This window comes from Agelaius tricolor, unplaced genomic scaffold (genome assembly GCF_023055355.1).
Source record: "Agelaius tricolor isolate 1412-34295 unplaced genomic scaffold, bAgeTri1.0.p SCAF_16, whole genome shotgun sequence".
Taxonomy (NCBI): domain Eukaryota; kingdom Metazoa; phylum Chordata; class Aves; order Passeriformes; family Icteridae; genus Agelaius; species Agelaius tricolor.
In genome coordinates, this window is record NW_027269276.1 from 14,905,831 (window position 1) to 14,920,006 (window position 14,176).

At 38.6% G+C, this 14,176-nt stretch overlaps 1 protein-coding gene across 10 annotated transcripts in view; it reads left to right on the top strand.

Moving 5' to 3' along the window:
- The window catches only part of TJP1 (tight junction protein 1), a 159,863-nt gene extending 146,646 nt beyond the window's left edge, over positions 1 to 13,217 (top strand). For 5 of the 10 annotated variants that reach the window (XM_071441677.1, XM_071441678.1, XM_071441674.1 and 2 more), the window contains 6 exons: positions 4,398 to 4,448; positions 5,200 to 5,375; positions 6,031 to 6,472; positions 7,705 to 7,922; positions 8,223 to 8,366; positions 11,643 to 13,217. In XM_071441677.1, coding sequence (XP_071297778.1) covers positions 4,398 to 4,448; positions 5,200 to 5,375; positions 6,031 to 6,472; positions 7,705 to 7,922; positions 8,223 to 8,366; positions 11,643 to 11,737 — 1,126 coding nt within the window. In that variant the 3' untranslated portion in view covers positions 11,738 to 13,217. The remainder of the gene's footprint in view (positions 1 to 4,397; positions 4,449 to 5,199; positions 5,376 to 6,030; positions 6,473 to 7,704; positions 7,923 to 8,222; positions 8,367 to 11,642) is intronic. The other 5 variants (XM_071441682.1, XM_071441684.1, XM_071441675.1 and 2 more) reach the window with 3 other exon arrangements.
- Positions 13,218 to 14,176: the final 959 nt, after the last annotated feature.

Sequence of the window (14,176 nt, forward strand, 5' to 3'; positions counted from 1 at the left end):
AGTCTCCTTTCAATGAGTTGTAGACTGATGATGTCTCTGCTGAGCCTTCTCCAGGCTGAGCCCCCCAGGCTCCCTCAGCTGCAGCTCACAGGATTTCTGCTCCAGACCCTTCCCCAGCCCTGTTGCCCTTTTCTGGTCCTGCTCAGTGTTCTTCTTGCAGTGAGGGGCCCAGAACAGGACACAGCACTCGAGGTGTGGCCTCAGCAGTGCCCAGTACTGTGGCACAGTCACTGCCCTGGTCCTGCTGGACACACCATGGCTGCCACAGGCCAGGTGCCATTGGCCTTCTTGGCCACCTGGGCACACCCGGCTCACGTTCAGCTGCTGTTGACCAGCACCCCCAGGGCCTTTTGCAGCTTTCCAGCCCCTCTGCCCCAGCAGGGGCACTTCAGGGGGTGGTGTGAGCCAAGGGCAAGACCCAGCCTTGCTGAACCTCACTCAGTTTGCCTCAGCCCACTGATCCAGCCTGTCCAGATCCCCCTGCAGAGCTTTCCTACCCTCCAGCAAATCAACACTCCCACTTAATTTGGAGTCACCATGGACTTACTGGGGGAAGTAAATCAATGGCTCATCAAGATCATGGATTGTGTTCTGTTTGTGATCATAAGCAGCACATAACAAAGTATTTTCTTAGTCTAATACAGTAGTGCTTACACATCTTCCAAAACAAAGATTTTGATTTATTCCAGTTCTGCATGCATTTGTTCTTGTGCACTTTAGCCATGTTTGACATTAGGAAACGGAGCCTTTAGGGAATATTGCTGAGGCCAGAATTTAATCTGTTGATGGAAACATCTGTTTCCTGTATTGTTTTGCTTCCTTGATTTGGAACATTTTGATACAGAAATTGTGTGAAAGCTCATACACAAATACAGTGCAGGTAAAGAGCTGGCTGTTTTGGAGTATACTTACACAAACTTTTTGAATACTCTCCACAGTTAGCTAAATTTGTTTTGATTCTGTAAATTTGTTTTGAAACTGTAACAAGATGTTTGTAGATGTTACTGTGAAAAGCTACCTTGGCTTGCTGCGTGCAGCCTGAAAATTGGGTGATTTTTGAAGGTTTTGGTTGTATTCCTGCTTGAAACATGGACTATTCAGGTCAAGCTGAAAATCTAGCAGTCTTAATGTAAATGAGATCTTTAGAATGAAATCATAAACTAGTTAGCTGAAGTTTTATAATGCCTATGATCTTTCAGTGTCTTTCTGTGTGACCTGAGAATGTTGGAATGCTCCAAAAAGTTTGATAGATTTTAAAGATTTCACTTTTTTTTCCCCAAATGATATCTTTCCAAATGATGTCAAATGATGTATTGGATATCTGTAACCAGTTCTGATTCTCAGGCAAGGGTGCTTCTTATCCTTCCTTTTCACTTGCCCAGTGTCTCCTGTTGGCAGGATGAGAGCTTAGCTGTTCTGCTCTCTGGGCATCAAAGGCACAGACCTAAGAAAACTGTCCTGACTGGCCTCATAGTGGCAGTGTTCAAAATTCCACTCTCACATACAAAACCCAGTGTTACTTACAGATGATCCATTCTGGTCTATAGGCATGGACTGTGTTGCCATTGAAAATCCAAGTCATGTTTTGGGAGAAGTGTAATTGTGAGGATTGTAAAATTCTTCAGATGGAGAGTGTCGAAAGCTTTCCTTGTACATTTGTTAATCTGCAGTGTTGTCATGGTGAAAAGCATGAAAGACAGACACAACTATTGAATTTTTGGTGCAGAACAGCTCATGGTTGAGAGAGATTGTTCCATATTTCTACCTACTGCTTTTGTCTGCTGTGACACTTGTATTCTTTGGCTGCTCAGTTGTGTTTTGCTGGTGAGTTAGTGCATAACTTCTGGGCTGGTACATATGGGAAGGTCATCTTTTACTGCCACAGAGAGGAGTAAGGTAATGCTGGTTTTAAGGCTGACAATTTTATGTATCATAAGGGACAAACATGTGTTGTGTTTTGCTTTGTGAAAGAATGTAACCCTTAACAGGAAGGGACAGACATGGGAAAGAAAATTTACCCAGAGCAGTCCAGTGCAAATAGACAAATACTAAAATATTAATGTAAGTGGAAAGAGCTAAACAAGGCTTCTGCTCAGTTGGGCAGTACTGGCTCTAGTACACTGCAGTGTCCTTGTGTGGAAACACAAACCAACTGCTGTCTTGAGAAAGCATTCATGTTTAGGACTCTCCTTTCACCAGCTTCCACATTGTTCCTGTTACTTGCTCAGTATTAATCTTTTTTCCCAGTGAATTTCTATGGTAATTGCTACTCTGTGAATAAACTCTTCTAAAAATAAACAGGACTAAATTTGGATTATACAGGAACTGTTGATTATGCAATCTCTTGCTTCTGAATAATCCGTATAATGTATTCTGGGTACAGAGGACAGATTTTATTTATTCATGAGCAATAGCTACAACTTTCTTAGAGTTAAATATTAATGTGAAACATCAAATTATGTAAAGTTCTTTGCCACTGAGTAAGTATGGTGACAGTACATATTTTTCCCACTACAAATTGTTTCACTCTTTTATTTTGTTGGGGGTTTATGTTCATAATTTAGGAAATTTATGCCATTGCTAAAGCTGCTTTGTAGGGATCATGCCATATCTGCATGTTACAGTTGTCAGGAACTGTAGAATAAGGGATAGTTTCTCTTGATGTGAGAAAACAGTAGAATTTGTAAATGGATGTGTTTCAGTGGATCTAATTGAAGCAATTTGAGGCAGATACCCACGTGGCTGAGTAGTGGATTTGTTGCTGCTTGGTTCAGTGTAGTTACCTGCTTTAGCTTGACATGCTGCAGAGTGAGATAACTGCAGATTTCTGTACTGAGTAGGTTAAGAGTACTCACATGAGCAGCTGCAGCTCAGCTGAGGAGGCACTGAGGAGCACATCCGGACTGCTGAGTGTCTGTGAGCTGGGGTCCATTGAATGTCAGCAAAGCAGTTGCTGTTGCACCCACAGGCTGGGTCCCACTGGTTCATTTCTGCTTCTTTTCAAATTAAAGTAACAATTTTGTAATGAAGATGAAGTGGGAAATGGCTTAAAAAGCAGCCTATCAATAATTAGGGGAGCTTCATGTGCACACTTAGAAGCTGTAAGGGATCACTGTGCTGTGGATCACTTTGGCTGCAGACAGGTTCTGAGCAGTGGGGATGGGATTGTGCCTGGTCAGGAGCCCGTGACAGAATGTGCTTCATACTAAACACAGCTCTGTGCTCTCCTCCCTTCATCAAAAGGTGCTACTCCTCCCCATTCATTTGTTCCCTGGGATGCTGCCATGCAGTTCTGATCAGTGTGCAGTGTTGGTTTTTCCTGCGGGCTTGCACAGGGCTGCCCTCCCTGGTTGCTGTCTCCCTCTGGGAAGCAGTGATTTCAGGTGGGCACTCTGAGAGAGCAGCTGCTACCCACCTGGAATAAAGGCAACAGGGAGTGAGCATGCAGTAATGACTCCTGTTGCTGGCTTTAGATAAAATCAGTGTGAATGGAAGCTTTGAGACAGATCTAAAATAATCTCTTTTTTGCAGCTCTGGTTTTAGAGATATGTTCATACATAGGCTGTTTAGATCACTGATCTTCTCATTCATGTGGTCATGATCAAGCAGATCATGTGAATCAAGCAGACTTTCAAAAGTTACCAGCCTTTTCTTAGTTTCATAGCCTACTCCAAGATTGTTGGTGTCTAGAATTGTTGCCTGTTATATATATAAGAGCATACAGAAAGTGAAGGAATGAGGGAAAGCTGCCCTCATGTACAATGTATTTTCTTGCTACATGAAAGCAAGGTAAGTGTTAAAAGTCAAGGGAAGCCACCAGTGTACTTTTGGTTCTCTGTCTCTCCTAGTACTTGTGAACAGTTCTAAGATGTCCTTTTAGATCCTGTTAAACACAACTCATAGCATTTTATGGTGTGGGCTCTTGGGTGAACTGACAGTGCTGGAGAAACAGTTGCTATGAATGTGCCCTCAGTACATCCCTGCAGTACAATACAAAAGCACGGTCATTCTGTGAATGCTCTGACTGAAGAAGTTGTTTCAAATTAGACCATGTGTGAGGTTGTTCATATCTTTTGATGTATTGAATAACTTTGTTTATGCAGATTGTAACAAATGCCTTAGTGTACTCTCATTCTTACTTTTAATATCTGCCAATCCAAGATCTTGACTCCCTCCTAATTCACTGACTGAATCTCATATTGAATTTGTGATCATTGTGCACATGCATATGGTAAAGGTTTTGTCAGAAACCTCTCTGTGAATAGTGTGTCTGTTTCAACAACCTTGTCATATGACAGCTGCTAGGACTAACATAGAGTGTAAAGAAATAATATGCTCAAGATAGAATGACTGTTTTCTTTCATTCTTCTGTTGCTGTTTGCTTTGCCATCACCTAGATTTCTTGGCTCTTACACTAGCTATGACTACTTGAAAAGGAACATCAAGTGGTAAGACTGTTGTTGATGTGAGGATGTTTTCAGGTGTCCTCTCACTGTTACATTTCATCACAGGCATTATGTGCACTAAAATTTGAAACACAAATTCTGGAAGTAAGCGCAATAAACATATTGCGGTCCAAAATTACAGGTGTTGGTGAAATCAATCATTTTCTGAAGTAAACCTGTGGACAAACATTTCTAGTATAAGAAAAATGTTTTGAAAATAAGATTTAAAGTTACATACGCTATGCACATAAAGCTAGTGAAGCTTAAGCTGATTACATTTCTAATTAAGATGGCATTGTTCAAATACTAGGTGTATTTAAAGAAGTTATACTAGAATCCATTGTCCTCTTGGCTAATTATGCTTTTCAAAAACATCCCCAAAAAGAAGTGGATTTACATTTTTCTTTTGAAAACCCATGAAATTAGAGAACATTCTTTCATTGAAATTACTCCAAATGAAGTTGAAAAATTAATATCTAGTAGGCAATTATGCAAATACACCTGAAATGTCATCTGCCTTTCGTTTGCCTTGGTTTGTGTTACTAATCTTCTAAAGGTCAATGTTGTCTGAATCTCTTGTGCTTATCAATAAATGTTTTTATACTTGAGACAGGCTATTCAAGAAAATAATGTTTTAATGTTTATAGGAAAAGATGGAAATCAGGTGATCATAGAAGACAAAAAATAGCAGTGACTGCGGGAGCTGTATGGAAACTGAACCGTCAAATGTTTGTTTTTAATTCTATTTCAACAGGGGGAAACCAACTGATACTGAATCAATGGATAGACCTGTTGGTGAAAAACGCTATGAGCCAATCCCTCAAGTTACAACTCCTCCTCCTGCTCCTTCAGTCCAGTACACACAGCCACAGTCAATTAATAGCCCTGTCCTGTCTCTCCCAGCACACCACAAGCCTGCACTTTCTGAAGGTGAGCAGTTACAAAGCTCACCTTTGTGGGAACAGCCATTGCTTCTCAGGTGCTTGTGGGGTTGCTTCAGCATGTCTACACGTGTGGCTATTTTGTTCTCTAACTGAAATGTGGAATAATTATTATTGAAAATAGTCTTTTACTGTAGTGAGATTGAGTTTTATGAAATTATTGTGTGATTCTGTCTGAAACTATGTAGCTTCCAGGTATTAGTAGTACCCATACTGTCTTAACTGTCTCAGCAAAGATGAAGTAAAACTCCCTGTGCTTTGGACCAGAATTCTTCTGACATGAGTAATAGTTGAAGACTTCTAAAAACAAAAGAAAAAGTTGTTTTCAGTTTCATATTGAGGGGATTGCCCAGTTCAATTGAATTTTCTGGTTTGTGCAAGTACACAGTGGTAGTTCAGTACTATATATAATGATATAAATGAGTCTTAACCTTTTTATTGAAAGGTGATACTGTTGTCTTCAACATGTTTAATGAAATGTTAGATAACGTGCAAAAGGTAAGAGGAGGACAAATGATCTAAGAGAGCAAAGCTGAACCTGTGTATATTTTATACTGAAGATTATGAATTGACTAAAATGTGTTTTTATGTCTTTAGACATTTCTGGTTACTAACAAGTTGAAGTATTTTCATTTTCATTGCAGTTAACTCTGTGTCTGACCCTCCTCCACCTCAGAATAAGTCAGCAATTTTCAGATCCTCTAGAGAGGACACTGTGCAGTCCACTTTTTACCCTCAGAAGAGCTTCCCTGACAAAGGCCCTGTGAATGGAACTGAGCAGATTCAGAAACCAGTCACTCCTTCCTACAACCGCTTCTCAACCAAACCTTACACGAGCGCCGCGCGGCCCTTTGAGCGCAAGTTTGAAAGTCCCAAATTCAACCACAATCTCTTGCCAAATGAAGCTCAGCATAAACCAGAGTTGCCATCAAAATCTTCAAATTCTCCTCAACCAATTTTGAAAGCACACAGCTCATCGCAGCCCCCCGACTTTGAGAGTGGAATGGACACCTATGCTGTACAGGTCGACAAGCCTAAATATCAACCAAATAATGTCAATGCTGTGCCTAAAGCCATTCCTGTAAGGTGAGCTGCTGCTCCTTCTGTTTCCACTTGTACATCTATAGGTCATCTGTGAAACCTGTGAAAAATACAGCTTTTTTTATTCTGCTTCTAATTTCTGTTGATGTAATAGTTGAAAGATTGATGCTATGATTCTAAATTCTGCTGAAGGATAGATACTTAAAATGTGTTCTATGTCCCTGTACTGTCTTGCACTCTGTTATGTGGTATGGCTTTTACTTCCTATTTCTCATACTCAATTATAATTTTTCTGGTAGATAGTAATAACTTGTCCTGGCAATCTATTTCCAGAAAAGGAATTAATTTCTAAAGATAGCTGTTGCACCAAATTGTATTCATTGTGTGCTTAGAGAGACCTCATGGGACACGTGAATAAGGGATACCTTAGAAATACTTGTGAAAAGAGAAAGTAACTTCTGCAGTTTCATACTGTTGCTCTTTACTGTGAGACAAACCAGCAGCTGCTTAATGGCAGCTTGTGCTTGTCTAATATGCTTTAATGTATAAGAACTATGTCAAGAGCAACAGATACTGTTACAATCTCCAGCTATTTGCTTTTACAGAACAGTGTTTTATTAATATTTTATTTCAGGATAATAATAATGCGTGAACCAGACTTAAAATTTTGCTGTTTGTCCTATATGCTGTTAAGCACCTGAGAAATGTTTTATGCTAGATAGTTCTGTAGACTACTACATTTTGGAGTTACTGGTTCTTTGAGTGAAATTCTTTTGAGACTGTTTTGAAACCTTCAACAAGGTACCTTTAAGTTATACATTTCTCTTCAGTTATAGCTTGGCAACCTGGAAAAACGTGTGTAATTTTTTTCATTTTTATTTTTGCAAGCTTTGTTTTCTATATGTAAGTAGAAGGGCTCAGTGTTACTTGAATAAAAATTGTTAGTTCTTCTAGTATTAAAGTCAGAATGGGGCTAAAAAATAAACTTTCTGATGTTAGTTGCATTTACTTCTATGAAGCCGAATCTGTAGCTGGGGTAAGCTCTTTCTGTGTAATGCCAGAAGCAGGCAGTTGGGAACACAAGATTCAGAGGGTCTGAATTCTTGCTTTAACTAATTGCTGAATGTTTTCAGAGCTTGTGAGATTTGGTGGCTTTTTGTTTGTTGGGGGGTTTCTTTCTTTGTTTTGGGTTTTTTTTTTGGGCAGAGGTGAGTTTTTTGCCATAGAGTTTCAGGAAGGAAATATTGATAAAACTGCTAGGCTCTCTGTCTTTTCAGCCCTACAGCACTTGAGGATGAGGAGGAAGAAGATGGACACACTGTTGTAGCCACAGCAAGAGGTGTATTTAACAGCAATGGTGGTGTATTGAGCTCCATAGAGACTGGAGTTAGTATTATTATACCACAAGGAGCCATTCCAGAGGGAATAGAGCAAGAAATATATTTCAAAGTCTGCAGAGACAACAGTATACTTCCACCTTTGGATAAAGAGAAAGGTAACAGCTGGAACTGTATGTTCTGTTATTTAATACAAGTATTTTCTAACAAGGACAAAACAGAATATGAAAATAACCTTAATAAGCTTCAACAGTTTTCATTTTGAGATTGTAGTGTGTTCTATTGACAAGTCACTTGAGTGAGAAACAATCTTGTGCTTTTCTTTACTGACAGATCTAAATGTTCATATTTTTCTCTAAATTGAGTTACTGAGCAGCTCTGCAGTGTAACTGTGTAATACTTGGAATGTATGTCACAAGTCAGTATTTTCCAGAGATTTTTCTTTCTCTTAACTCCAGGTGAAACACTTCTTAGCCCCTTGGTAATGTGTGGGCCTCATGGACTAAAATTCCTGAAGCCAGTGGAGCTGCGCCTGCCACACTGTGCGTCTATGACCCCTGATGGTTGGTCTTTTGCTCTAAAATCCTCCGACTCCTCGTCGGGTATGCTGTCCTCCCTCTGTCCTTTTGGGGCTTTTGGGTGCTATCGTATAATTTAAGTTATTTTGGCTAAAGGTGATGCTGTGTAATATAAAAACTCAATCATTGTATTTGTGTCAAACTCTCCCATTTCACTTTCATTACAAATGTCTTTCTTACATTTACTCATGGTGCAAATTCATAGCTAGAACCATGATAGCAGAAAAAGAGTAATATCTCCAGTCTATTCAATATTACCGTATTTTTCTATTCTGTCTTCTTTCTTGAGGACTGCTGCAGCTGAATACACTTGAAATGATAGTCGCACTAAAATTGAGAGGAAATGAATATGTACCTCTGATTGGCCTTTGTAACATAACTGGTGTTTGTCTGTTGCTTAATTAACCATATAGGACTCTGGCAAATCTTAACAATCTGCATGCTCATAAATCATGATTTAACGCTTGTTAACTGTTTCCATGTGTGCAAGTTGATGCTAACAATTCGGTCATTTAAGAAAACTATAGTGTGCAGTAAAAGCATTTACAGTTTATTCTAATGTAGCTGGTTTTTCCAAAAGACTTTTCTTGCTTGCTCCTACCTATCTCTCCTCTACTGCCTTTATCCAGAAGTCTCTGGTTGATAGTTAAAGTTGCAACTAGGTTGCAATTTTATTTACCTGTTCATTTTTACCTCACTGTGGCTTTCTGGGATGAGGGAGAGAATCTATTGGCTGGAATTGTCAGTGAGGAGCCTAATTGAGAATTCTGGGCAAGTTTCAAGCAATTTCATGAAACGGCTGTGAGGTTACAGAGATTTAAAAAGGAACGTTTGCACATCTGGGGAAAAAGTCTTAAGATTTTATTCAGCTACTTTCAAAATTTATGGTGGAAGATTCAAGCCATTAATGTGCACATGTGATCTGAGTACTGAGTGAAAAATGTATTTCTGTATACAGCATTTAAGCCACCATGTATGCATATCCTCTGTCACTAATGTATCTATCACTGTCAACACCAAAGCACTGATGCTTTGAAAGATTAAAGCATCAATCCCCTTCATGGGGAATCAATAATCTAGAGGTATTAATGGCAATAATTTTTAGTTGTTTTTTATAAGCTATTCTATGCATGTGTTGCATGCATCTATTTAACAATGTGTGTATACGTGGCCGTGTTAAAACACAGGCTCATAAACGATAGGGTCCCAAAAGATATGACAACTATGTACAAAACCAACACAGCACTTCCTTTGTAACTAATAGCACCTGTTCATGAACTTACTTGAAGTGAAGGGAGAGGACTCAAATGATCTAAACAATAACTGAAGTTACTGAGACATTTTCCTCCCTTTCCAAAGTGGGATGTGTGTGTGCGTGCATGTGTGGGTGAAAGCAAGAGCGTGTATATTTAAACCCTAACACTTTCTGTACTGTAAATATAACACCACATTCTGTTAATCTGAAATGGGATGTATATCATAACATTGCTCTTTTGAGACAAACTTAAAAATTAGGCAATTCTGTCTTATGATATGTAAGTAGACCATACTGTGTCTTAAATAAATAATTGTTTTCTCTCTTTCTAAATTAGTTGGTTATGGGACTCTGATTCTTGGGGTGGCTTTATTATAATAATTTATACAATTCTGGGGTCTTTCTCTCTTCAGTCGTCTGCTCTACCTCATCTTTTCTCAATGTATCCATGTTCTGTCCTAAAAGTGACATTCATTTGCACTTACTAACATCCTTTCTGCCACATTTAAGCCTCATACATTGGTATTTTACTGTTAAACCCCTGCAAAAGCTTAACTGATTCTGGTATTAAAGCTGACTGGGAAAAAATTTGCCTTTTATGGCCACATTGATTAGAACATAAAAAATACTGAGTGATCTCTTTATTTTCCTTTTCAAAGCAGTTTTATGGGAAAATATGGGAAAAACATCCTCCATAGCTATGTATCCTTACTATGGATTTAGAAGGAAAGGTTGGAAACAAGTCTGCCTGTCTCATGTGCAAGACTAGGACCCGACCGTCTTACAGTCCTCTTCTACCCTTTTAATACATTTGGTCATATGAGTTTTGAATGGAATTTCCTCAATCTATAAAAGGAATAATTCTCCAGCATTATTGAGGTTTTTGACTGAAATAAGCAGTCTCAGCTGGTTGCAGTAAATTTGTTTGTGTTCTCTGGCTGTACACTGGCCACTTCTATTCTTTGTCACTACGTTAGATGTTGCCATCACTCAGTGCATTGTGTACTTCATTTTGTTTTCATGAGTTCAAGAAAATTACGTGGAATTTGTATCATTCTCACTTAATACTGAGGTCTCAGGTGTTTGCTCAGGTGTGTGACTGGGTTCTCTAGCTTGTTATGCATTTCTCCTCAAGGCAGATTTATTTGGCCAAGCTATTTAATCTCATTTATCTGAAAGGCTGAAGAGAACTTCAGTGCATTTTTCACTTTCTACCATAGTGGGATGGTCAGACCTTTTGTGTAGTGGCAACACTTGGTAGTGATTGTAGGTGGGTAAATGAAGAATACTGTCTCCACTTAAGAGACAATTGACTGTGTAGAGGGAATGTAACCTTTGGTCTGGTGAGATGGCAGCTGATGACCTGCTGTAACAGATTCTTACCCAGAACCTTTGATCATGAGTAGATAACTCCGTTATAAAGATTTTTATGTACCAGTTAACTGGAATACTTTTAGTATTTCAGGCTTTTAAACACATATACTGGATGTAGCTGCAAAATGACTACAATCCTGTCTACAGTTATTTTCATCACAGAAAATAAAACTACCAATGTGTCATAGTGCTTAGTTACAACATGACTTCTGATTTGCCTCATCTGTGCTCAGAACTGTTTCAAGACACTTCAAATGCATCTTGCCTACATTAACTTCTAAAATGTCTTTTTTCTTTTTTTTGTCAATGGCACTTCAGGAAGGAGGCAGTGAACACCTGATTCACTGTTAATAAGTCTCAGATAGAAAGCACTGTGTTGGTGCTGTAGAGTAGTCTGAGTGATATTTTCCAGTTCCTGAATGCCACAGCATATGTTTTGAATAACTGACCTTATCCTATGTTACATGAAAATGAAGGGATATTTTTTTATTAATAACATGCAAACTGCAGGGTTTTTTAAACCATCAAACAAAACAGGAACAAAGAAAAAAAAAACCAAAAGAGGTGTTGCTTCAGAACTTAGAAGCTCCTGTCCAAAAGCTTGGTTGTTTCAAGATGTGCACTGTGTGACAGCAGATACTAAACACCAGCATTGTGTTTTCCTCCCACAGGTGACCCCAAAACCTGGCAGAACAAGTCTCTTCCCGGGGATCCAAACTATCTTGTTGGAGCAAACTGTGTCTCAGTCCTAATTGACCACTTCTAAATATTAAGTTAGCTGACTGAGTAAATAACATGAAACTGAGATGGACCTTACATATAAACTGAACCACTCTATCAAGTATTAACTGTTCTATAAGTGATAATGGATCTTAGTGTTTAAGCATCTTGCTTTAACTAACAATGAATTAGCAAGTACACTCTTTGAACCATGGTCACAATACATGCCACAAGCAGGGAGTGTACAGGGGGAACAAGGTGGGGTTTTGCAGGTTCTGTATGCTTTGGTTTGGTTGTTCTTTTGTGTTGGGTTTTTTGTTTCTTTTTTTGTTGTTTCCTTTTTTTTTTCTTTGTTAAAGGACACTACTAGTATTTTGTTGTTATCTGAAAGTACCAATGAAACTATACACAGAGGAACTAAATTTGTTTCATACTCCAGTGTCAAAACCACAGATTTTGGCCTGCATTTTTGCAACTGTGTGTTTTTAACTCACAAGACTACCTTTTGGTCTCTGCTTTTTAAATGACTTCTGGTGTACACGTCCAAGGAATTGGCAGTCAGCTCGGAGTAGCACAGTTTAGATGTTTTCCTCTGCTGAGAGGTAATGCAAACACATATACTTGCTGTATATGGAAACATTGTCCTGAGAACAGGGGGGAGGGGGAAAAGCATGTGGGATGACTATGGTTCAGATGCCTCTGTGGATTTGTAAATTAACCACATTATTACAGACCTATTAACCAGCAGGGATGCCTTACCCTCATGTTTTTAATAGTCTTAGCTCTCATAGTTCTCTGTATTAAGTTTGTATGGCTTTTGTGCTTACTTAGATATTATATCATGAGAGACAGGGGTGGGGGGGAGCAACAACAAAAAAATTGTGAGTTTGGTTTAGAGAAGGAGCGTTGTTTGTGTTCATCAGCCAGAAGAGAACCAGAAGAAAATGATGGTATGTTTTCTGCTATGCATTTGAAAATTTATAGATGTCATAGACCGCTTGTATATAATGCGTGCATACCACTTTTGTTTTTGGTTTGTAAATTAACTTTTATAAGCTTTACCTTTTTATATATATAAATATATATAAAAACAAACGAAGTTTCTTAAGGATATCTTTGTATTCTCATACCTTTTGAGCCTTGAACTTTGACATCTGCAGCAATAAAGCAGCATTTCTACAATATACGAACGAGGACATTTTTTAAAAATGCACAAAGTTGTTACCTTTTAAAGTGCTGCATTTAAAGAATATAACTCGGAATTCTCTACTTTGATTAAATTCTTGAAAAGTATCCCTACTGTAATTTGTCATAAGGATGCTGTACTATGTGCCCTGAAATGTATTTTTTTACTAATAGACAATTTATTACGGCACAATGGCACTACTACTGTTTAGATAATATACCACTGCATTCTGTTAATGAGTTATTAGCTATTCAGGTGTGGCTGATTTTTTTTTTCTCTGCAGTTATTAAAATTACACGTTTCTAAATATACAGAATAAAACCGTTTTTAAAATAATAAAGATGATTGTAGTACCTTATTATTTCTGAAATGCATTTATGTGTACCTAACACCATTTTGATTTTATTTTTTCTGTGTAAGTAGACAGCTGGATTCTGCCATATGTTCATATGTGTAGTAGAACTCCTTTGTGGAGTGAGTTGGAGCTATCTACAGCAGGGCTTCTGAAATTATGAACTCCAGTGTGGATCCATTGGAATTACTCAATTCAGCTAGGAGAGGTAGATTTCTCTCTTGGCTCATTGTGTTGGGCTAGTTTACCTGTGACACATAATCTTCCAAAAACCTTGGAAGTGTTCCAGCATGTAGATTTAAACATACTATAGTTCTACTATTTTAAAGTTATTCCTACAGAATCCCATTACCTGTTTGGAGTATTCCATGCCTAACTAGTATCATTCTATCTGGGAAAATAAGTTCTAAAAGATTTTTTTTAAATGCTGGGAAGCAGTGCATAACCCTGATGTTTCCTTTCTGTACTTCTACTTACAAGTAAGTTTTGTTTCTCAGGCATGACTTAGCCCAGAGGTTGCATTTACTATTGTTCCTATTGTTCCTCATGGCTTATCTCACTCATTAGCAGAGCATGAGACACTGGAAAGTCCTTGGCCTAGGGTAAGCACTGCTTGGTTAAACAAAAGCATCAGTGCTATCAACAGTGATGTAATGGAGTTCAAAGCACAGCACAGTACCACCTACTGAGGAGGAATTTGGGTCTATCCCAGCCAAAAGCAGGACCATGTGAAACACTACAGAAGGAGGCCCTCTTGGGGCACCCTGGCATTTCACTGCATGGAAGTGCTGTTACTTTGTGTCCTGGGCATCCTGAGTGTGCTGTAGGGTGTAACTGTCCTGTGGTGATTGTACTGTAGTGACCCAGATGACATCTTTCTGCTCTTCTGTTTTTAAAGAGCATAGGGTTATGCCTTTCTATCTAAATTAAAAAAAAAAAAAACAGTT